The sequence below is a fragment of the Patiria miniata genome, unplaced genomic scaffold (genome assembly GCF_015706575.1).
Source record: "Patiria miniata isolate m_02_andy unplaced genomic scaffold, ASM1570657v1 HiC_scaffold_16, whole genome shotgun sequence".
Classification (NCBI taxonomy): domain Eukaryota; kingdom Metazoa; phylum Echinodermata; class Asteroidea; order Valvatida; family Asterinidae; genus Patiria; species Patiria miniata.
The window spans coordinates 13,105,629-13,129,189 of NW_024037054.1; the positions used below are offsets into that span (position 1 = coordinate 13,105,629).

Genomic DNA, 23,561 nt, shown 5'->3' on the forward strand with positions numbered 1-23,561 from the left:
GTCCCATAGCAAGGGCTGTCAGCGCCAGCCGACATGGCTCTCATGTGTCGCGGTCTAAAGGTATCTTAACATAGATGGATTTTGACAAACTATAGCTTGTTGGATAGCGGATGAATAGGCCAACAAGCTGACAAATCGGCAAGGCTTCAGACTTGAAACGTTTGGAGTGAGCCCCAGACGTAGGTACATGATGCCCTCAGTTTAGTTTTTGTGCAGTAAGTCCCATAGCGAGGGCTGTCATGTGTCGCGGTCTAAAGGCTACATTTATTATGTAAAGTTATTATGTAAAGTTGCCAGATCGAGGCTCTGCATGCCATGGCGGATGTGTGAAAAGAGCGAATTGCCCATTGGCGCCATGCCAAGTGGGGCCAATTTTGCCTTGAATCAAAATTTTGAGAACAAGAACGAAACCAGTATCATTTGATAGCTTAGAACTTGTAGATTTATGGAAATATAATTTAAGAATGATTTAAGATTAGACTAATTAGTTAACTTAAGAACGGCCCGAAAAGCGCGGAGGGTGGGCGTGGCCGTCACCCCCTTCTTTCCTTTTCGCTGATACCGTTGCAATGCAACGGTAGAGGAGAAAATGAAACCAGTTTGGATTATAAAAATATAACTTAAGAGTGGTTTTAGATCAGACTAATTACCTTTAGAGTGGCGGGAAAAGCGCGGAGGGGCGGGGCCTCACACCCCTACCATGTACACTTTAGCTCCTATCGTCGCAAGGCATTTGTTAAATCCTGCCAAGTTTCTTTCACATCTATCGGTAGTTCTGATGTCTTGCGGTTATTTGGACACCAAGTGTATGAAAATAGGGCAAACCTTCGTCACAAATGTTTCCAATACCAAAGCATTCTTCAAAACTTCTGATTTACGATCTTTGCAAGGCCGGAATCAAAGTAGCCAAAGCGCTTTACCCAACCATGAAACATTATTTCTAGTTCACGATATCCAGCCACATTTTTTTAACCCTTTTGCCAAACTCACTGGTGCATGAAAAAGGGGACATGGGGATCAGATGCTCTAAATAACGAAATCGTCTTGGGGTCTTAATTCGTGAGATCCTGTAGAACAATAGTCAAAATTAATTTTTGATTCACTATTTGGACTTGGGACATGAAAAGTTGGCATTTTGAATACAAAGACCGCTGATCTCTCACATGGCCGTCGCGAGGGGGAGGGGTAAGGGGGCCCTGGAAAAGAAAAAAAGGGGGGGGGAAGAAAAAAGGGGGGAAAACAGAAAAGGGAAAGGAGAAGAGGCGCGAAGTCATTACTGTTCATTTAATGGGGTGATGTCCCTGTCCACCCTCGAAATTCCGAAATACGCTGGAAGAGTACAGTTTTTTAAGAGGGGCTAGCTGTGCTTTGCCCCCTCTAGAAAAAAATCCTGGCGACGCCACCAGCTATGAACTTTCCCCACCTTTGAAAGATCATTATGGTTAGAATTCATATCGTAAGATTAGATATGGGTCGTGGAAAAGTAGGGTTTGAATAATACATCTTTAAATATCAATAAACAGGGTATATACAAAGTTAATTGACCTTTGAAAATGACCAGAGGGTAAAAATGAAACATTTTCTCACATCCGATCATTACATTCATTTTATCATGAAGAACAAACGTACGAAGTTTTATGCTTTAGTCTCAAAGTGCACAACTTTTGACGATATTTGACCTTCACAGCTCTGTCAGCCTATACCGTCAGTAACTGCCCCTTAAGATTCAATTAAATCTTTAGCTTCAAACCGGAAAACTGATATGTACTATAGAATTCATTTTTTAAATTCGCCAGCTCAGTCCTGCTGCCTGTGCTTTCGCATTATTACCCATTATTTTAAGCAGAAGTCGATATCTCTAATGAAACGAGTCCCGAATATCTATCGATACCTGTAAAGTTTGAATTCCACCTGTTAAAATGTTTTGTTGTCAAGGTTATTTAGAGTCGGCACTCTCATGCGCCCTCCGACGTATGTCATACATACATAATGGAAAAGTTAACATTTTAAGCCTGTACCTGTTTTGGTATTTGAAAATTTTTAGGCGAAGGGCCCTATTTTCATAAATTTGGTGTCAAAATAATCGCATATGACATCAGAACAACTGTCAGAGAAACTTGACTAATTTAATAAATGCATTGCGACGATAGCAGCCAAAATGTACACGGAGAGGGTTGCAGCCCCGCCCCCTCCGCGATGTTTGCGCCGCTCTTAAGTTAAGTAGTCTGACCAAGAAGGAACTCTTAAGTTATATTGTAGTATGACCTAAAACCACTCTTAGATTATATTTTTATATTCCATGAGTGTTAAAGCATCAATACAAACTGGTTTCATGTTCTCCTCTACCGGTTTAAAACGGCCGTTAAGACTGATTCATTACTCTTTTGGTCCAGCTTAGAGATTTTTTTTTCTCGTTGAAAAGCGTAATAATGTAGGAAAGTCTGTAAAATTTATCTGTGTTGTAAATTTACAATTCCCGTCACTTGCTCGGGCTCTGTTTCGAATCACGAACGGTCGGATTGCATTATGAAACGCTCAAAATTGTGTCCACATGGTCCACCGTGAAACAGAAACCACATCCGATACGGTGCGCATTTCTATTGTAAGTTTTCGGATAGCATTTGCGCACATTGTCTAACTGCGGTCTTGAATAGCTGCAGCCAGATGCTTTATACATAGGTCATAGGCATAGATATTTATTCTATATCTATGGTCATAGGCCACTTCCTTCACAAGATTCTGTGCCAACTCATCAGCCTCCCGAGCGGGGCTGTTTGCAGGGCGGGGGGTACGAGCGAAACCATGCAACGTCTACCCCTTACACTATGGAACAGTAAGACATTAGGTTGTCTTTTCTTTCAACCAAATTTTTAGAATAGGATAAGTAAACAATCCAAAACATGAAATTTTCGGGGATTTCAGGACGGAGTGCACCTTTAATGGAATTTTATCACATTTCACCTATTGCATATTCATTATAACACTGTGAACTTTGACATTCTGATGCATTCTGGGAGTCTCCGCTCGAGCGCTACCGAACTGGCAGGCATCAGGGCATGGAATATTGTTACGCAGCTGGACAAAAATTCCCCGACAAATTTCGGCTTTTCCCACCACATTTTTCTGAAAACTGAACTCAAAGCATTAAAACACCATGAGCGATAAGTCATTGGAGGACTTCTTTGCGAAGAAAGACAAGAGCAAAAAGAGTAAAAGCAAGAGCAAATTTGCGAAAAGCACGACGGAAGAAATCGCCAAGCGACTCACCGAAGCCGATCTGAAGAAGGAGCGAAAAGAAAAAGAGAAAGAAAAGCCACCGCCTCCAAAAGAAACAGAGGACAAAAGTAAAGTAAAGGATATCATAGGGGTAAGGCTGATTACTCTTTTTTCCATGACCAATTTAAGATACATGTAAACTGTAATGTTTTTTCGGTAATTAGGTAATCATTGGTAATTAGGGCAATTTAGCATGACATGCATGATTAGGCCTAGCTTGAGTAACTCCAGCTGACATGCTCCATATTCATTCACATGTAACGCTGGAGGAAGGCCTGTGCATTTCCATGTGGTAGCAAGAGACCCTAAAAAAATGGCCTCTCCCAAAAATTGTTCATTTTTGATAGTGGATATTTTGCCGGAGGTAATGACGGAAAACTAACGATTACTAAAGGTTTGCCGGCGGCAATCCATATCAACAGAGGGCGCTGTACTCTTTAAAATAGGGCTGAATTATAACATGTATTAAATTCCCACCAAAATTTGTGTAGAACGTTTGGTGTAGTGGTTAAGCAAAGGCTCCAGTAAGCGGGATGACTCGCGTTCGAATCCGACCGCACCACATTTTAAAGTTTTTTTTTTCTCATCCCCAAATAAATAAGAATATTCTTCTTTTATTATTTTAACATGTCTCAAACATTTTTTGCAGAGTATTACATTTTCTTTTTCAGATTTGTTGCTCTGGAGGATTTTTTTTTAAAGGGAAATAAAGTCCGAAATTATAAAATGGTTTGAATCCCATCTTGTGGATACGAGGGAACAACGATAATTTTGGCATGGAGCCAGACTAAAACTTGTCACCGGAAAATGTTTAAAGTACAAAAAAACAGTAACTGCGCATGTTCAGTGCATATCCGGCAAACTAACGTTTACTAAAGGTTTGCTGTCTCCGGCAAAATATACACTGCCTTCATTTTTACCTCTAATATCCCACCCCAGAGTTCACCCACATACCTCATACATTCAAGGCAGTGTATATTTTGCCGGAGACGGCAAACCTTTAGTAAACGTTAGTTTGCCGGATATGCACTGAACATGCACAGTTACTGTTTTTTTTACTTAAACATTTTCCGGTGACAAGTTTAAGTCTGGCTCCATGCCAAAATTATCGTTGTTACCTCGTATTCACAAGATGGGATTCAGACCATTTTATAATTTCGGACTTTATTTCCCTTTTAAAAAAAATCCTCCAGAGCCACAAATCTGAAAAAGAAAATGTAATACTCTGCAAAAAGTGTTTGAGACATGTTAAAATAATAAAAGAAGAATATTCTTATTTATTTGGGGATTCTCGTTGTCTTGCTTTCCGCGACAACGCACCAGACGAAAATTGAACTCACTTGCGGCGCCTGAAAGCGGTGTGGTACCCACATACATCGCGCGCGCCGATTTTTTGATGTCATCACGTGATGCATGCATTAATATAATTAGCAAAACAAAATGGAAGACAGCCGTTGGAACTGGCGTATTTTTACGGACAAGCCACCAAAATCGTCAAGATTTTTCACGGTTTTTTTTGTGGTCTTGTTTCAAGTCGATCATTAGGCTTCGTAAATGACTGCTGAATGTATGAGGTATGTGGGTGAACTCTGGGGTGGGATATTAGAGGTGAAAATGAACAATTTTTGGGAGAGGCCATTTTTTTTAGGGTTTCTTGCTACCACATGGAAACGCACAGGCCTTCCTCCAGCGTTACATGTGAATGAATATGGAGCATGTCAGCTGGAGTTACTCAAGCTAGATTAGGCCTACTTTTACTTAGCTTGAGTAACTTCTGCTCTAGGCCCCCTAAATGCCTATCGCATATGAATGCCATGAATAAATTAGATGAATCAGATTCAGTCTCGGCAAATTTGGCACTTGGACCTGAGATTACATGTACACATGTTCATGTAGCAGCATATCTCACGCATGCTATATTCTAGTCTTAGTCCACTCCAAGACTGGATTTGATTTTGTATTCCCCTATTTTTGAGAAGTCCCATGGCAAACGCGTTAAAGTTGCTGCGACAGTGGAGGTCTGTATCAACAAGATGATACAGTCAATTTAGTCTTGGTGATATTGGCGGTGCTTTTCTGGAAATTCCAAGCGTACCTCACACCTGTGCATTACCTTGCATACAGCGAGGTATGCTCGGAACTGCCTGGGTAGCACTGCCAGTATTGCCAAGACTGGATTTGATATACATGTACTATTGATAGAAGGGGAATAAAATTTAAAACAAGTCTTGGAGTGGACCAAGACTAGCTATATATTCAAGGTATTCCCAGAATTTCTTGGTTCCCAAGCTTGATACTTGTATGAAATAGCTTATGAAACCGACCTTTACTGCCCTAATGACTCAACTATGCTTATTTATTATTTCGGGGATTGGCTGCGTTAGGGGAACAAAATTCCAAATCAAGTCTTGGTCAGTCCCAGTGTCTGGGTCACGTTTATCAGGCTACCCCAACTGCAGGTAGTATCCCTTCTAAGTGTAGGAATTTACTTATAGCTACCATTTGCAATGCTTATTCAGGACGAAGATGATTGGAGAGACAATGAGGAGGAAAAGGAAAAAGACTACAGTGGGTTGAAGATCCAGCTACAAATAAGGTTGGTTACTTATGTTGCTAAAAGGCTGAACCTTTTTTATCTTTAATTATTTAAGGCTGATTTGGTCTAAACTCGTAAATTTGGCTCAAGGAAAGGCTCCCCCCCCCCTTCCCCCAATTTTACACTTGCAACAGTTTGGAAAAATGTGAGCATTAGTTTAACCCTAACAGAACTCAACCCATCAAACCCCAACAGCATACTTACCCCTAAACTGACAGTCTTTTACATTGGGTTGGCACACCTCCAGAAACTAAGTCAGAAATATGTGTGCACAGTTTCCCATATGGTGTTGGAATTTGCCAGGATGGGTATGGTTCCTAGTAAATCATGCCAGGGAGTTAGGGTTAAGGAATTATGTAACAGTGTGGTGGAGCAGTTTTCGATGTCTGGTTTTTAATTGGTCAAGAGTCTAATAGCCTGAGCCGAAGGCGGGACATTATCGGCGACTAAGCCCCTAGCTGGTTTTAATTCAAATGTTTAAAACTGCTCCACGACACTATTATTCCCAGCCATAACAAAAATAATGGTCAAAAAATTCAATAAAATACCGACAGTTCTAGTGTTTTGTTCAATTTACTCAATGTTCATGCTAATACGCAACGTATCACTCTCCATACGGAAATCATTTCAGTAGTCGTAGTACGCACCCGGTTGTAGTAGGTACGTGCATCGTGTATTACCCTGTCGTAGTAAGTGCATGCAGCATGTACTGCACACATGTAGCGTGAAGTGCAGTGCCTCACGACAGGTTTTAAACATTGCTGACCTGTGTTTAAACAGCAATTAAACCACCCACATGACAGGTTCGCGACCAAAAGATATTTATGAATTCATTATTACTCGCTGAAACATTGGCACACTTGTAATTTGTGCCACATGCTGCGCAATGCAAACAGCCTGAATTAAAACTTTGGGCTCACTTTCGCGGAGCTCCCACAGAAATTATTGTTAAGCAAATGTATGTGCTAAGCATAAATCACCAGAGAACCAGTTCAAACCATGTACATTAAATGAGATTTTGGTTGGTAACATGTTTTTACTAAGAAATCATTTTCATGCACCCTAACCCCCTAGGCCCTCTTAGTCTAGTACTACTGTCTAGGATGCAACCTCAATCCTGCACAATCCTCCAATTGCCACTAAGAAAAAAATTGTATTCAGCCTCAATCCTCCAAATCATCCTTTATTTCTTGAATTTAGTCTGTGGAGGGTGACCACTGCCTCAATCCTCCAAAATCCTCTGCCTGTTACTGTTATGGTTTGAGGCAGTGCAAATGGCGTTTAGAAGCAGTGCAGATGAAATACGAGAAAAATACAGGGCTGATTTATGCATGGCTGAACATAACCAATGCAGGATACCGGTATGGCCTACTGGCTTGATGTAATGCATCCTCCACAAAAAGCGATACATCTTTGCCATTCATCCTCAATCCTCTAAAATCGTCCAAAACCGGCAGGAGGATTTTGGAGGATTGAAGAGGGTTAGGGTTAAAGGATGAGACTTAATTTTGTAAATGTGTAACAAATATTTTAAGAACTGTTTAACCCAATAGCACCTTGACTTCATTGTATTACAGTGTACATGTATTTATTCACTGGAAAATCAATAAAACCATAGAGTGCTCGGGCGGTTTCAGGCTGTACAGTGAGTAATAGGCAGGGTGGTTCGGGGCGCTACAGTGACAAAAGGGTTAAACGTTTATGTTAAGTCATTTCACAAAGGCTGATGCCTGCCCATTACATGTATGTCTGCAGATTGTCGTGATTGACATGATATAAAATCAACAACGACTGGGCAGTCAATGTAAAAGTAAAACCTTCACTACGTGTACCTCAAAAGCAATCCAGCACTGCAGTGCTGATAAGGTTTTGTAAATTGAATAGTTTTGAAACTGCCATTAATTGTTTGTGCTATGTATCTTTAACTTGAAGGAAGATCGCGTGAACGTAGGTCCCTAATTTATAATTCGGGTTTCATTTGAACGTTTTGAACAATGTATAATATTTTATGTTTAAACATGTAAACGTCACATCCTTAATGCTTTGCGCCTTTCTGTGCTAAGTAGCTTCAGGAATCTGGCCCACTGATGCATTTCCCTCTTTGTTTATCATTCTCTCTCTTTCAGTGCAAATCCTGATCAAGATGTGGAGGAAGAGGAAGAAGAAGAACTGGATGAGAACGGGGAACCAGTCAAGAGCAAAGGAGCAGGGCATAGTGGGCCGTGGAAAAAGATAGACGCAGGTAGGAAACCGTTGTTTGAAAATCCCTTGGGTCAAGACTGGATTGCAGGAGGTCTATATCCTTGGTAAACCTTTATCAAGCTATCAAGCTATCAAGCTGTCGAGCAGTGGAGGGGCTATCAACAAGATGAATCATATCCATGGACTTTGGCACTCAGACCGAGAAATTCTGAGCTTACCTTTAAAACAGAAATGCTACACTGTTATATTTTTGCAGTGGTTCTTGTTACGTAAATGTAGCAGTGAGACACACATCAGTGTAGGGTCGCCTCGTCGCAAGGCCTTGCTGAAAAAACTATATTTTGTTGAAAGGGCTACAGGTTGATGTCATGGCCAGTTAAATGTTCTGATAGGTCAGAATGCTCCCTTTATTAAAATTTTGTTACTTTTTGTATCACTTGAGTTTCTAAGTTCAGCTGTTCATTGCTTTACCTTGTAGAAAGTATACATGTAGTGTAAACAGGATCATTTGAACTAGCATACTTGTGCAGAGTACCGTTAACACACCTTTATTAAAACTGACTTACGCTGTACACGGTATGTTTTAGATGGGGACAAAGAAGCAGAGGCCGCCCCGCCCCCGAAACCCGCAGAGCCAGTAGCTCCAGCATCCAATGTGGTGGTCGGCGGGAAGTATGTACCACCCAGCATGCGCGGCCAGCAGGCCGGTAGCAAATCTAGTATGACCCCTTCCAGGTTAACCGGGAGGAGCAAGACCGCTCCACAGATCTCCAGTGAGCAAGAGTTCCCCTCCTTAGCAGCCAGCTCCGATATAGCTAAACACACGTGAGTTGATATTTTTATATTGATTTCTTCATTAACCCTTACTCTCTGAGGGTAGTTTACTGCATGTCAGTTGGTTATGCCAATGCCCTCCAGCTGCAGTTTATTGGCAGATACTATAGTTTGTCAGTGAAGGCTCCAATTGGCAGGAGTTGGAGGCCCTGGAGGGTGCCTGATACTGACCAGCTGGGGGCACTCACTTTGTTATCAGAGGACTCTCATTGTTCTCTGTGGCATGTATTGGAGTGCCTGTCCAGTTACCCTTGAAATGACATGGCAGATATTGGAGGGCCATGCAAAAAACATAGGAGATTTTCTTGAGGCACATATTGGCATGCGTTGGAGGGTCTAGTAGGGTAAGGGTTAAATTATCTTGTTCTATGAATTATGGACACAGCTTTAAATTGCATTTTTCATGAAAGCTGGCAAGTAAATTGCCCTCGTGGAACATACATGTATATATAGAGTGGTGCAGTTTCGTGTTTAATTTATTGTTCAATTTTTTCAACTTGGACTTGATCAAATATTTGAATATTCAATTTCAAGATGCAATGATCAAGTTCAACATGTGATAGCCTGCACTGGCCCCTAGTATTGATTTGTGTGCACCTACACTCGGTGAAAATTGACTAAGAGCTTTTCAAAATAGTAAACAGGTAGTGGAATGGCTGATACTTGAACGAATTTAAGAAGAAATTTCAGCTAAATAATAAACTCGTGGAAGTTCTCAAATCATGCCTTAAATTGGCATTCAACAAACAATTAAACCACACACGTTGTACATTTTTCATCTTCGTCTCAAGACCGCTCCCATTTTTAAAAATATTTGCATCGAAAAAATGTTATTTGGATATTCAGTCGGTGATCAAATATTCGGTATATTGTGCACATATTTTGCACAACATACTTCAGTGCCCGAAATTTTCATCCAGGGATCAAAAGTTATGGAGTTCTAAGTCATCGATAGCGTGATCCTTTTAGAGATCATTGGAAACGTTTACAATTTTTGCCAAGGTCAGCATAGTTTACAAGCCAGTCATTTCTATTTTGAAAAGCATAGTACATCCCTTAATGTAACACCAAGAAATGTATGGTTGTGTGCGGAGAAAGTTGTCAGTCTGTAAACATTATTTGATTTTTGTGCCACTTCTGTTTTGATTTTGCAGTGACAAGAACTCCGACAAGAATTTTGAAAAGGTGACGAGGGGAGGTCCAAGCATAACCAACCCCGGAAGCCAAGGACCCAAGCTGGATCTAGAAAACCGCTTTGCAGCCCTCGGACAAAACTGACACTTGGGAAGCTGTCCCAAACCCCTAGAGAACGAGAAATTACACCCAAAAAAAACACAAACTGAATTTATGAAACTCACTCATCATGATCATTGATCGTCCTAAAAGTGCTGAGGTGCTGGCTGTGTACATAGACCTGAAAAGAATGAGAGTGTTTAAAAGTCGGAAACTATAACTCATCTGACAGGGATGGAAAAAATCAGCAGAGGCTTCCAGTGATTGGCAAGGGATCGTGATATTGGGGAATTTTTCATTCTCTTGAAGGAATGGTAGCGGAGTCGGACATCCTGGACCTGCTGTAAATACATTGATGGATACGTTGAGACTCGACACTGGAATTCTAACCCTGCCTACAGAGGTCAACGATGCATCAACGGTTAAAGTTTGTACCTGTCTGTGATTAGGTTTCTACGCAGGATCACTGCTTATTTGAGATCTTCCGCAACTTGATTTGAAGGATGTCTCCTCAAAATTATGAAAAATATTAAAATGTACACATTTGAATCATGCTACTCCAGTAGATGTTATTGGTTCTTTTGGGGTCGGATATTTTTGTTTTTCATTTCAGGGTGCAAACTTATAACAAAAAGGGCTAGTTTTTCATGGGACACCGCTAGCCATACTGTACTTTCAAACTGTGATCGTGACTTGAAGACAGCAATGCCATTATTGGAATAAGTCTTCCTGCACTTACTGAATGGCTTCTGTTATAAATATATGTGTTTTGGAAAGCGTATACTTTCAATTTGTTGCCCAGTGGACAAACACTTTCATTACATATACAAGCCATGTGGGACTGGATAACTTTTAATTTTGCATCGATCAATAGGGAATAGGGGATTGCAAAGGGGCATTCAATTTAAATCTTTACTGTCTCTGCATAAAAAATGGCATTTGCCAATCTGTACTACACCCAAAAGCTTTTGAATTTTTTTCTCACTAGCCCTCAGACAACACCGAGTATACAGTGTTTATAAAATAGTTGGCGTACTCGGCGAAGGGCAAAACCCAATATAAAATTGATATCTCCCTGATGCACTTCCACCTTGTATTGTAACAAAACAATCTGTGCTAGGAGGTGCTCAACTTTTTGTGTGCTTCTTGTGGTGAAAATGTGCGAATGGCTGTCAAGTGACGGACTGGAATCCTGGCCTAATATGATGGGTAGTGACCTCAAGTGGCCTGAGATTTCATTGGTTGCTATCTACCTTGCCGGTTCTTCCTTTCCTGTTGTCCGATTGGCCAAATACTCAAGTGTGCATAGATGTGGAACACATTGGTTGTGTTGGAGTAGCTAACACATGTAAGTAAATGTACACAAGAGCGTTCGATTAGCCATCACGGGATGCTCGTGGCTGCACCGGTATCAACCACCACTCACGAGCAGGTCTCTGGTGGATGCCCAGATGTAATGATGTAGCTGGACAAATTGGGTGCTAGATTGAAAATGACGGGAACTTGAATTGAATTCGAAGAACTACATGTAGAGTACAAATGTAGAGATTTGTTACTCAAACAAAATGCAGTTTACGTTAACGGGATCAATTGGACAGACATATTTTTGATAATTCAGAGCATGTCTTCGGATTCCAGCATTGATTGATCTTGTTACAATGATAAAACCTAATTCCATTTTACCAGCGGAGCAGACGACAGTATGTCTGGTGTGTTTACATTCCCGCCATGTAACACCCTTTGACCTTAATTTTCCCAGAATGCCAGGCAAGTACACCACAGCATTTGATTAGCCTCATTTCGTAGCTTCCTCGAGTGTAAACCCTGTGTATACTCGGGGTAGCCTACTGGAATGGCCCCATTGATGATAGGAATTCGCATGGAAATACATGTATGTACTTATCGGCATTGTTGGGCCAATCATGCACTGGCTCACTGACTCTGTAATTGAGATTGAGGCGGTGTTTCAGTGACATCTGAATTCCATTTTCCATTGAGCGCCAATTCTTGGATGCATACCACATGAATACACTGCAAGTTAGTGCACAACTGCACATTCATTTGGGAGTTGTGCAAATTTGGCTTTGCGAACCAATGCGCGCAGTACCACAGTGCCCTTGATTTGCTTGTTTGCCACACATTATCCCCTGTAAAATGTATGGCATTATATGAAAACTATTCTGTCCTTTTAATGAATAGAAACGGAAATGAAAGAAGTCCTTGAATTATTATTTTGCTAAGAGCATACACGTATGTTTTTCCTTTTGGGTTGATTGTTTAGTTAAAATATAAGATTTACTAGCAGTTATTTTATTGGCTATGTAAACTACTTGATAATGATATGTGTATGTCGTCACACACCAAAACACAGCTCTGCTTACCTGTAAATTAGTGTCGGTTTTCATAACCCATTCAATCGGTTAAAGGCAATTTTTTTGTGCTAGTGTTCAGACTAAGTATCCATTGACATTTATTAACCATTAGCATTTGTATTATATTGTACTCCACTGTATTTACTCCTTCATGAACCCATAAAACATGAAGTATTGCTTTAGATAAAGCAGAATTGATGCACATGTATTAAGTACATGTATCCTTTTAAAACATGACATTGTGATCCAACGAGATCAATGATGAAGTTTAGGTCAAGCTGCAAATCTTGTACATGTAATACTTTCATGGCATTTATTTGCTAAAAGAATTTATTACAAAACAGTCATCAACGGAAGGTAAATGTTAATGCGGCATTCTAAATGCCAGTGTCATTTGCATATGTACAGCACATAATAAAATGTCAAACACCATGTTTAACAATCATGGTGCCAACTGAAAATATTGAATTTGCATCTTTTATTGATACTTTTATCTTCTTAACTTTACCTGCTTAAAACCACTTTTTGTGGGGTGAATCAATACTTTTTTTTTGCCAGATACTTGGTAAGTTATTTAAACTGATGAAGTTCAAGGATGTTGGGTTATATTGTGTGAAAAAAAGGACAAATAATACAGAATTTAAAATTAAGCAAAACTCGTTGAATATTTGGGGGTCCTTTGTTACATGCATACACGCAATTATCTTCTTTTTTTCATTTTCATTGTACTGTTTGTATCTTGCGTTACAAGTTCAACATCTCATTGGTAAAATAGGTAGTTATTTGCTTAAATCATTTATTTGAAATTCACCACAATGTGTAACTGTTGCACTTGGGGAAAAAATGAAGACTCTTGCACTGTGTTATACATGTTGCATACGAATACATGTATGTTCATTCAATGTGGCCAAAGCTAGTAATTACTTTTCAACCCAACAGTGTGGATACGTTGGAGTCGGTCAAAGAGACTCCACTTTCTGGCATGACTCGTTTCTCATTTTGGCACCCCCTGTTGGCGAGCAAGCTAAACTGCCAGGCTAACATATGCCATAAAACAGACTGGAATATAAATCACAGCTAATTTGTCTGAGCATTCACTTGAATCAAATGCTGTGGTATTATATGAATAAGTTTACTAAATACATGTACATGCACTAGGCATGGGACATGTTCATTCCCTCCCCCCCCCCCCCCCCCCCCCCCAATTTGGATAGTTGTGGGTGCCACATACATGTACTGCAGACCTCTGCTTCCCTCTACTTCTGTTCTCATTTAATTTACTACCAGAATCTCCAACTCCACTGTGTTTCACTTTTGTGCAAGCATTTAACATTTCCTTGGATCAGCGATTTCTAGTTTTCCTCTTCACACTTACGCCCACCAAAAACTGAAAAACATTGCGCAAAATCTTGTTGAGCCTACAATGTTCTCTTTTTCATTACTTTCAAGTTGTACATGTATGCCTGATTGTGGGGTCCCAGTGTCCCTAATGGCGCGCCTTCGGTAGCCAAGTACAGTAAGCCATGTACGTTCATGTTTTGATTTGATTTGGTTTGATTTTAATTGCTTTGATTCGTTTCCAAACATCGCAATTATAAAACTTCACTATTAAAATTAACGGAATATACAGCAATCAAACTTATTCCCGACACTTTTGTAGTCATACATGTATTCCATTGTGTCCCTTTATATCCCTTTTTCAAGAATAACAATACACTTGAGATGAAACATGGGCCTTCAGGGAGTGTGAAATAATTGAGGTCACCATTTGATGAAATTAATAAGACATGCTTGCTTTGAATATTTCCTTTTATTTTAAATCTCAGTGAAGATTATTCTCAGTAAAGACTAAAAACAGTTTCTTTTCTGACACTCAAAAAAAGTACAATGTACATTTACTTGTGTAAGTTTACACTTTATTCTTAGGCTGACACTGATATGACCCGTTTCTTTTGTTGTAAGAATTATAAAACAAAACATCCCGAGTATCAAACAGTGGCTTAGCAGTAAAATGGTGAATCAGTCAAACAAAAAATAACAAAAGTACACATGAATAGCCCTCTGTCCAAATATATAAACATGGTTTGGAATATTTGTAATATTATTATTATTAACGTTTTGTAAAATACATCCAATTTAATATTTTCAGACAGCTGCATGGCACTTTTCTCAGTGGTCGCCATATGATGAAATTAATAAGACATGCTTGCTTTGAATAAGTTGGTTTTCCTTTTATTTTAAATCTCAGTGAAGATTTATTATTCTCAGTAAAGACTAAAAACAGTTTCTTTTCCGACACTCAAAAAAAGTACATGTACACTGTACTTGTGTAAGTTTACACTTTATTCTTAGGCTGACACTGATATGACCCGTTTCTTTTGTTGTAAGAATTATAAGACAAAACATCCTGAGTATCAAACAGTGGCTTAGCAGTAAAATGGTGAATCAGTCAAACAAAAAATAACAAAAGTACACATGAATAGCCCTCTGTCCAAATATAGAAACATTTGATTGAATATTTGTTATATTATTATTAACATTTTGTAAAATACATCCAATTTAATATTTTCACAAAGCTGCATGGCACTTTTCTCAGTGACCTTTTGTGCATATCACTCATTCATAGAATTTTGCTTTTCATAGAATGTCCAAACATACCGTCGTGAGAATTTATATACATGTACCTGAGGAAAAATATACAATTTTTTTAATACAGTGTATTTTGTTACAGACATGATATAATAAACAATGTTTGTAAACAGGGGTTAATTTTGTAAAACTTTACTCAACCAAATTCATATCTTTTGTAAGTTTCCCAGATTCCAAATACCAATCTGCTCAACAATCTTCAAATTATGTTATGCAGAGAAGCATCTTGCTGGTAACACTGTTGCCAATACCAGCAACACTTTATGGAAAAACTAACAGAAACTATTTTGAATTAAATATATAAGTTCATGTACATATTAAAACCTCCAAAAGATCCTCTTAAATGTGTCTCATAAAAAACAGAAAGGCAGTACGTTATATGAATAATGAGTAGTATACATTTCAATTTTATCCATTGCGATCAAGTTAGACAAACTGTGTCAGTTTAAGCACATACTGCATTGTCGAATTAGATTTCATCAGGACTTGATATGTCATCAGTGCTGATGAAAGAGAAAAAAATTGAGGATTTTCATTTAAAAAAATTATATTTTGATTCTGAATATGAAATTGAAATTGAATGCTCTTGTGACTGATATTATCTCAAAGAGTACAATGTACTGTGGGTTCACATAATATAAATACACTATAAAAAGTACTTCTGTGGATACTATAGAAACTGCAACAACAGCAAAAAAGTACAACGCACGGGTAAAAAGAAAAACCTGAAACAGCCTCACTGTTGTAAAACTGTCTTCAAGTTGAATATGCATGAACATGGAAAGTAATTTAGACAGTATCTGAATTACTGCAGGCACAGTGCTTCTGAAGGTTTAAAATGAAAAATGGAACCGTCCATTTCAATATTCATTATAATTTTTTCTATTAAATAAAGTGGATTTACTTTCACTGCTGCAGTATAATCTGGCAGTGAACATGTTATGTCCCAACGTACCACGATCCCAAGTTAAGCTGGGACCGTCCCGACTTACAATGTACGTGCTCCCGTTGGAACACTTTAGTTTGGACAGGCACAACCTAAGTTGGGCCATCCCAACTGCAGTTGGGACTGATGATCTAGTTGGGGCATATAACAAACACATTGATTGTTAAGCTAATGCAAGCCCAGTGGATATTTCAGGAAGCCACTGTTAGTGGCAATGGACTCTCAATCAGTGCACAAGTACCCCTCAATGGTGACAAAGAGGTAGATATAAGAGGCACTTAATCACTGCCGGAACATACACGCCTAACGCCCTCTCCAAATATTTTGCTTAATATGTACACAAACCAGTGTTCATGCTAGGGCTGTGCCAAATACATGTATGCTGAATATTCAAGTATTCAATCATCAACTGAATTTCCAGTTCAGATCTTCAAAACATTCAAGAGGTGATGAAAGACATCCACAATGTTATTTTAATCACACAGGTTGCATAGTTACATTGTTTGTCAAGTGCGACCCTTTGTTGAAAGCCATTTTCACACATAATTTCCATGAGAGCTTCACATACAGCTTCCATGACAATTATCTCAACATTTCTTCTCTGATATTAGTCAAATATCCGAAACATTTCACTACCTGTTCTTTCTATTTTTAGTTCAATAAGCTCTTTATCAATTTTTCGACAAGTGTGGGTGCATTCAAGTCCCAATCGAGGGCAGTTTAGGCTGGTGTATGTTTAACTTTAATATTGCATTTTGAAATTGAATATTTGATGAAGTCCAAGTTGGAATAATCGAATACTAATTTATTCCAAAATGCACCTGTAGTCCTAGTTCATACATGCATGCAGTGTGCCCCATATATGCTTGACCTCTCTGCACTGTGCGACCTTCTGATCCGCAAAGAGTCCATATTGCATAGAAACTCTTTAAGCCTTTTCTTTCATCACTTCTAATCTATGATTAGCATACTCCCTCAGTCGCTCATACCTCGACCTGTACGTTAACCCGTGGGGACCACAGCTATCGTAACATTCATACTGCGGCAACTCCAACATGAAGTCTTTGAAGTCCCGCAGGACATACACAAAGATGTCGTCTATGTTGCCCTCAACCTTTGACCCTGCACTATCCTCAATGAGTTGCACCTGAATGGTTGTCCTCTGGTAGTACTGCGGACAATTCTCAAAGACGTCACAGTGCTGTAGCATCTTATCATCTACTTCATATATTTCACCTATTATGTTCTGGGGGGAAAAAGAGTCAAATGGTTTGGAGGGTGTGAGGCAACAATGTAACGTTTATGTTTTACATAAAAAAATTCCATCTTAAGTGAAGGGGTAGGGGGAGAAAATGTTGAAAGAGAGACATACATGTACATGTACATGTATAGGCCTATACCATTTCTTATAAGATTTATGCCACTGTGCAGTCAAGTTGTTACAAGTCATTACAGTTGTCAATAATATTGCAATCACAATCAAAGCTTTCCTTTGTCGTTACATGTATTTATCTCCTGTAAGGCCAAAAAAAAAAAAGTCGGTCTCTGATCAGTCCAAAGTTCCAGAATTGATACGGCGATGCGGGGTTTTTTGGGGGGTTTTTTGGCCTTTTTTTTTCATGCTTGGATTGTACAGCTGTCACAACGTGTCGATTGACTGGCCGCCATTGTTGTTGATCAGCTGGCAGCAACTTCGTACCCACGGTCTACTATCATTCGTTCAACATCAACCTCGTACTGGATCTATCACTGGGTATGAGCTGCCCAAGAACATTTAAGGCGGTGCAGCAAGCAATAAAGGGCGCTGTTGTAGCTAGCGCAGACAATTTTGGGGAAAAAACCATTGACGTGCACGATCAAAATCTACGCGCGCGTTGATCAGAGACCGACAATTTTTTTTGCCTGACCTATGGGCTCACTCGATTAACTCGCGAGTTGACCTGTGATTCAATTGTGATGGACGTGACTGTGATGGTGATATTGCTGGATATGTGTTGCAGCTTATGGATGTCATCATAAAATAATAAGGGGAAATAATTAAACTATATACAACAACTATACGGAAGGTATCAGGCTGGCAAGACTTATTAGCTCACAAATTAGCTTGCATATACAATGTATAGACAGGGATGCATTTTTTTTACAAATACTAAATCACCGATTTGCTAATTAATATCGGGCTTAATAAATAAAACGTACATTTCCAATCCCCTCCCTGTCCAGAAGATATGGAATGTTGCACTGCGATGCTATCACAAGGGGCCATTTCTGCACCGTCCGAGCCTGGCCTATGTAGTTGGCGACACCGTTCTTAGGACCAAACTGCTCAGCATTGGGCTGTCCCCGTTTAAGAGTTCCGTATACAAACAACCGATGAAACGCTGCCATGACAAAGGTAATCCTGTCCACCACACTTGAACTTGAAAAGACAAGAAAAAGTCTTTTTAATGGCACGAAGACATTTCCCAAATTGCCAATAAAACAATTAATATGCTATAAAAGACATTTCCCAAATTGCCAATATAACATGCTATAGCATTGTTGCCCGTTTCTCGGCTTACACTTTTACAGCCCGAAAGTGTCAAATTTACACAATGTTTTGGTTGAATTGACACAACAAAGGCTAAAATTAGGCCTACTTCCTCAGAAATCACATGGAAAACTAGACATTTGCATTTGTTGAGTTACAAATGCAGGGTGATTGGGAGATTAGAAGAAATTTGGTTGGTTTTTGAGCTTCTGTCTATATTTCACAATATGATCATGATTGATTATTTTGTTCAAGAGTTATGAATGAAGTTGGTTACTTTTTCAATTAAAATCACTTGTAATTTGATTCCTGATGACATCATAATGACTTCAGAGTAATGCACCTATCAATGTTTCCTTCCCCCCCCCCCCTTCCTCACATTTTTCATGCCCCAGGGTGAGGCTTCTAAATTACATTGTTACCATTGACATCCTACATGAAAAGGCAATCACTAGCAATGACTAGTGCGGCCACTTATGTACGTCGGGGCATGGTTGGGGATTGTCACTTAAAGTTTGCCTGAGGGGCGGGGATGTTTGTCACTTCTAAAACACGCATCTTGGGTGGGGCAGCCCGGGGGGGGGGGGTCCAATGGGAAACTTTTGAGACTCTGGGGCAGCAAACACACCAGTCCTTTTTTATGTTGAGCATGCGCGCTTTAGCTTAAACACAACGTAAACAATTGAAAAGACCGGTGTGTTTGCTGCCACCAACATCTCAAAAGTCTCTCCTTGATAGGCACATTTAATGCACCACTCGGGATTAGATCAGGGTCGATATACAGTGCATGTTCAAATTTTCAAGTCTATACCATTAAAACCTTTCAGGAGAAAACTCACAGAGAATTGTTGTCTGAAAAAAAAATAAAGATTAATTTGTCATGTTTGCACCATTCTAAAAACTTAAAAGGTGATCGGGTCGTAGGCCTACCCGACAATGCCCAACATTGCCCGGTCATGTACGAATTAGACATCATGATCATGATGATCTGTGTGCTAGGAATGTCTTTAATTTCTTTGTCCAGTTCAGCATGTTCAGTGTGCTTCTAAACCACAAGGCCATGCCAAACAACAACAAAATGTTTAGCCTCCTGCCCTTTTGAAAGAAAGGCCCTTTTTTTCCCAAAGTGGCCGCCCGAACCATTTGATGTAGGCCTACGTAGCATAATGGTAGCTGGTATAGCCTACAAAAAAGGGGTACAAATCATTTTGGGGTATGAATTATTTAGAGTAGCCAATTTTCCTTAGTAAATACATACGACCTTTAAGTTGTACCTGTAGTGTTAGCCCAGTGGACTCCTCCGTTGTGTACAACGCAATGCAATGTCGACGACGTCCAACCTGGGCTACTGTAGTGTAATGTTTCCAAGTCCTAGTCCTGCCTTTAAGTGTATATGCCCGATGTTGTTTCAAAAAGTTCTCGGCAACTCATCACAATGACAATGATCATGCTGGATTCACAATAATCATGCTATTGCTGGATTGTCGTACATGACAAATTGACAAGCTCATTTTATGTCTATGGACTGCAGACGACCATTATTTAGTTGTAGCGCCCTCTAACTAGGCCTAGTTACTATTATGTGTTGCAGATCGGTGATCGCCGTGCTGAGAACATCGATAGTATATGTTTTTTGTTGGTTTTTGTCCAACCAAGCTGACCACTTTAGTGGGATCATCAGTAGTATAACAATTTTTAGGTGTGTCAACTCAATTTGGCTGTTTATTGGTAATGTTTTATCAGAAATGCGGAATGCGCATTTTGTTTTCTTGAAGAAAATAATTAAGATTGATTCTTGAGGGCGCCATTCATTTTGGCAGTATATTGATAAGCGTGTTGGCATGCCACTTGTAAACAAAGCTTCGGAACTGCGGAAGTGATGTGACCACGGGTGTGACGCGACGGGAATTTTGAAAGTATTAATTTAAAGGAATTTAAGGCGTGGATGCTAACTGCTCGGCTTTTCATTGGAGAGATATAATTTGAGGTTGAATTGAAGTTAACACAAGATGCCGCGCACGTGTGCTTCTATTTACGATGTGAATGGTAAGTACTCTACTATTAACATCAACTTGAATACTGCACCGTACAAGTACAACTCTCTGCCCTGCATGGATAGTTTTTTAAACTGCATTTTAAAGAAATGTTGTGGAAATTGATCACTGTGTCTTTGGGGGTATTTTTTAAGCTAACCTTTTCATGAAAAAAAAACGGACGGTGAAGTGTGATGATCGATCAGTATAAAAACAGGAATATCAAGGTGGATAAGGATTGAAACACGTCAGTATGAGTATGTAGATACAGTCATCCTACTTTAAGTACTATTCTTTATTCAAACGTGTCTTGACGCAAACTTTTATCAAATTGGTAAATAGTTTTCCATATTTTGCTGTATTCCACTTTTTCTTACTCTTTTTCTTTTTCTTGGTTAATTTATCTGAATTGTGTCATTTCAAACATAGTGGCATTTATCTTAAATATGCACAGACATACATACAGGAACATTTTGTTACTTATGACATCTGTTGCCCAGTCCCCCCATTTTAATATCTAAACGTCTCCCCTCCAGGTGTGATGTGCGATCGCAAAATCCTGACCATCTCCACCCTGATTGGCCAGCGTTATCCAGAGCTCGGCCTCAAGCTGGGACTGACAGAGGCCCAGCTGGCACAGATCAAGGCCAGCGAACCTGCGGATCTCCAACACCAGGTGTTCCACACCTTGGACCTGTGGAGACGGCAGGAGGGGAAGGGAGCAACACTGGAGAAGTTGAACGATGCCCTGAAGGAACTGGGATGGATCTCGGTGCTGACTCAGATCAGGAACACTCCAGACAACTTCTATGTTGTCGTATAAACTGTTTTGCATAGTCCCTGTACCATCCTGACCCACCCTGCCTGATGTTCCCCTTAGTCCCTGTACCGTCCAATGCCCCAGGAGCACTTGTATGGATTCATCAGGGAGTAAATATAATGTAACACAATGTAGTGCAGGTCATAAATAGTTTGCCAGATCAGTTAAAACACCATCCAAAATCAAAACACAAAACCCCAGCCCCACCCAACTCCACCCAACCCAAACCAACCTAACCCAACCCAGCCCAACACAACCCAACCAGACCCAACCCTTTACAACCCAAGCCAAAACAACCCAACCGAACCAAACCAAACGCCAACCAACCCAAACAATCCAACCCAATTCAAGGGCGGATCCAGAGCACAATTTTGGGGAGCCAAAAAAATTTGGTCCCCCAAAAAAGTGGGTAAAAAAATTACGGCGTGGGGTTCAGGGCCCGCTTAAGGGCCCCGACAAATTTGTGGATTCTAGATGCTCTGTGGTGCGATCTGAGGCAATTTCTGACCACTTTAACCAATGTTTTTTTGAGGAAAAGATGGTGGTGTACTCATTGCCTGCCTTTATTGCGATGTCACATTAAAAAAAATAAAAAAATTGGTTTCGTTTTTTTTTTTGGGGGGGGGGAGGCATGGCCCCCTTTGGCCCCCCCCCCCCCCCCGGACCCACCCTTGGTTGTTCTGTATCCTACTCAAAAGATTTGGCCAAGTTCTTTGCACAAAAAGCAAATAATCCCACGTGCCTTTACAAATCTGGTTAACCAATGTTTTTTTGAGGAAAAGATGGTGGTGTTCTCATTGCCTGCCTTTATTGCGATGTCATATAAAAAAAAAAATTGGTTTCTTTTTTTTTTGGGGGGGGGGGCATGGCCCCCTTTGGCCCCCCCTGGATCCGCCCTTGACCCAATTGAACTCTCAACCCAGCCTTGTACAGTCCAACCCAACCGGCACCTGAAGCAGCCCTGGAACAGCTCTACATTCAACCCAATCCAATTACCTCACCCTTAAAGCAACCTAATGCAACCCATTCCAGCCCACCATGGGCGTAGCGAGGAGGGGGCAAGGGGGGCACTTGGCCCCCCCCCCCCCCCCGGAAAAAAAAAAAAAAAAAAGAAGCAGAAGAAGAAAAAAAAAGAGAAAAAAGAAAAGAAACAGAGGCGCGAAGACAAAGTGGTGTAAATTTAATGAGGTTTTTTTTTGGGGGGGGGCAACATGTCCCTGCCCCCCTCTAAAACTGATAAATCGAGAATATGTTGAGAAATGCAAGCATTTTTTGCCAAAAAAAATGTTTGCCCCCCTCTAGAAAAAATCCTGGCCACGCCCATGCAGCCCATGGCAGCTGGCATAACCCAACTCAATCAAGCTGGCCCCATCTCAACTAAACACAAAGACACACTCTTTCTCATGATATGACAAATCTTCTTTTTATATATATGTTTGATTTCATTAATATTTTTCATAATATGGGATGGATTAGATTTTGCAAAATCTGGACACTTTTTTTCAAGATTCTGCAAAGTTTTGCACAAATACAATCTAGACCCAACTGACAATATCGATTTGCCATTGGTAATAGGATTTATACACTCCAGTAACGCAGTATCTGTGTGGACCGGATATAACTGGTTGCGTGTTTATTCCTGACCTAATATTGAAATGATTCAACACAGAAAACAACCACAAATCTTGTGACAAGCTCAGTGTTTTGTCATTCTAATTGTGTGAATTTGTCTGCATTAAACCATGGAGCTGTAGCTCCATGATTAAATGAAGTTTTAAGATTTTATGGATATGCCTACAAGTGGGGCACTTTCACATTTTATGGACAGTGTAGTTAAAGGGAAAATACAACATTTGCAAACATCAAAAAATAAAACTACCAAATCATTTTGAAATGCCTTGCTGGACTGTTAGTGAATGACAGTGTAAAGCATCCTGTAAAATCATGGCACCTGGTATACTGTCATTTTAAAGAAAAGTGGTATTTTTGTATCAATTTCCAACGCTGATCAGCCGATCAGCGTTGGAAACAACTGGCTTTTTTTTCAAATACTGGCCCCAATTGACCATC

The 23,561-nt window shown here is 39.9% G+C and overlaps 3 protein-coding genes across 4 annotated transcripts; 2 read left to right on the plus strand and 1 right to left on the minus strand.

Moving 5' to 3' along the window:
* Nucleotides 1–3,004: 3,004 nt before the first annotated feature.
* LOC119723038 (protein CDV3 homolog) lies at nucleotides 3,005–12,976 on the plus strand. The gene is made up of 5 exons (XM_038193520.1): nucleotides 3,005–3,367; nucleotides 5,796–5,872; nucleotides 7,999–8,114; nucleotides 8,662–8,899; nucleotides 10,063–12,976. Exons 1-5 carry the CDS (start codon nucleotides 3,155–3,157, stop codon nucleotides 10,184–10,186), a joined length of 768 nt encoding a protein of 255 aa, XP_038049448.1. The 5' UTR covers nucleotides 3,005–3,154; the 3' UTR covers nucleotides 10,187–12,976.
* Nucleotides 12,977–14,119: 1,143 nt separating this feature from the next.
* LOC119723039 (gamma-glutamylaminecyclotransferase-like) lies at nucleotides 14,120–20,182 on the minus strand. Of its 2 annotated transcripts, XM_038193522.1 has the most exons (4): nucleotides 19,913–20,182; nucleotides 18,308–18,527; nucleotides 17,098–17,354; nucleotides 14,120–15,665 (listed from the first exon to the last, which is right to left on the minus strand). In XM_038193522.1, the coding sequence occupies exons 2-4, from the start codon at nucleotides 18,494–18,496 to the stop codon at nucleotides 15,632–15,634; spliced, it is 480 nt and encodes a 159-aa protein (XP_038049450.1). In that variant the 5' UTR covers nucleotides 18,497–18,527; nucleotides 19,913–20,182; the 3' UTR covers nucleotides 14,120–15,631. The 2 variants fall into 2 exon arrangements, with proteins under 2 accessions (XP_038049450.1, XP_038049449.1); XM_038193521.1 differs by lacking the exon at nucleotides 14,120–15,665 and having other exon boundaries at nucleotides 15,679–17,354; nucleotides 19,913–20,180.
* A 252-nt stretch (nucleotides 20,183–20,434) lies between these two features.
* LOC119723040 lies at nucleotides 20,435–21,943 on the plus strand. The gene is made up of 2 exons (XM_038193523.1): nucleotides 20,435–20,684; nucleotides 21,208–21,943. Exons 1-2 carry the CDS (start codon nucleotides 20,648–20,650, stop codon nucleotides 21,492–21,494), a joined length of 324 nt encoding a protein of 107 aa, XP_038049451.1. The 5' UTR covers nucleotides 20,435–20,647; the 3' UTR covers nucleotides 21,495–21,943.
* Nucleotides 21,944–23,561: the final 1,618 nt, after the last annotated feature.

Coding starts and splice junctions, on each gene's coding strand:
- LOC119723038 (XM_038193520.1), top strand. CDS start 3,155: ATGAGCGATAAGTCATTGGAGGACTTCTTTGCGAAGAAAGACAAGAGC. Junction 3,368..5,795: donor AAGTAAAGGATATCATAGGG/GTAAGGCTGATT, acceptor ATGCTTATTCAG/GACGAAGATGATTGGAGAGA. Junction 8,115..8,661: donor GTGGAAAAAGATAGACGCAG/GTAGGAAACCGT, acceptor GGTATGTTTTAG/ATGGGGACAAAGAAGCAGAG.
- LOC119723039 (XM_038193521.1), bottom strand. CDS start 18,496: ATGGCAGCGTTTCATCGGTTGTTTGTATACGGAACTCTTAAACGGGGA. Junction 17,355..18,307: donor ACAGGGAGGGGATTGGAAAT/GTACGTTTTATT, acceptor TTTTCCCCCCAG/AACATAATAGGTGAAATATA.
- LOC119723040 (XM_038193523.1), top strand. CDS start 20,648: ATGCCGCGCACGTGTGCTTCTATTTACGATGTGAATG. Junction 20,685..21,207: donor TTCTATTTACGATGTGAATG/GTAAGTACTCTA, acceptor TCTCCCCTCCAG/GTGTGATGTGCGATCGCAAA.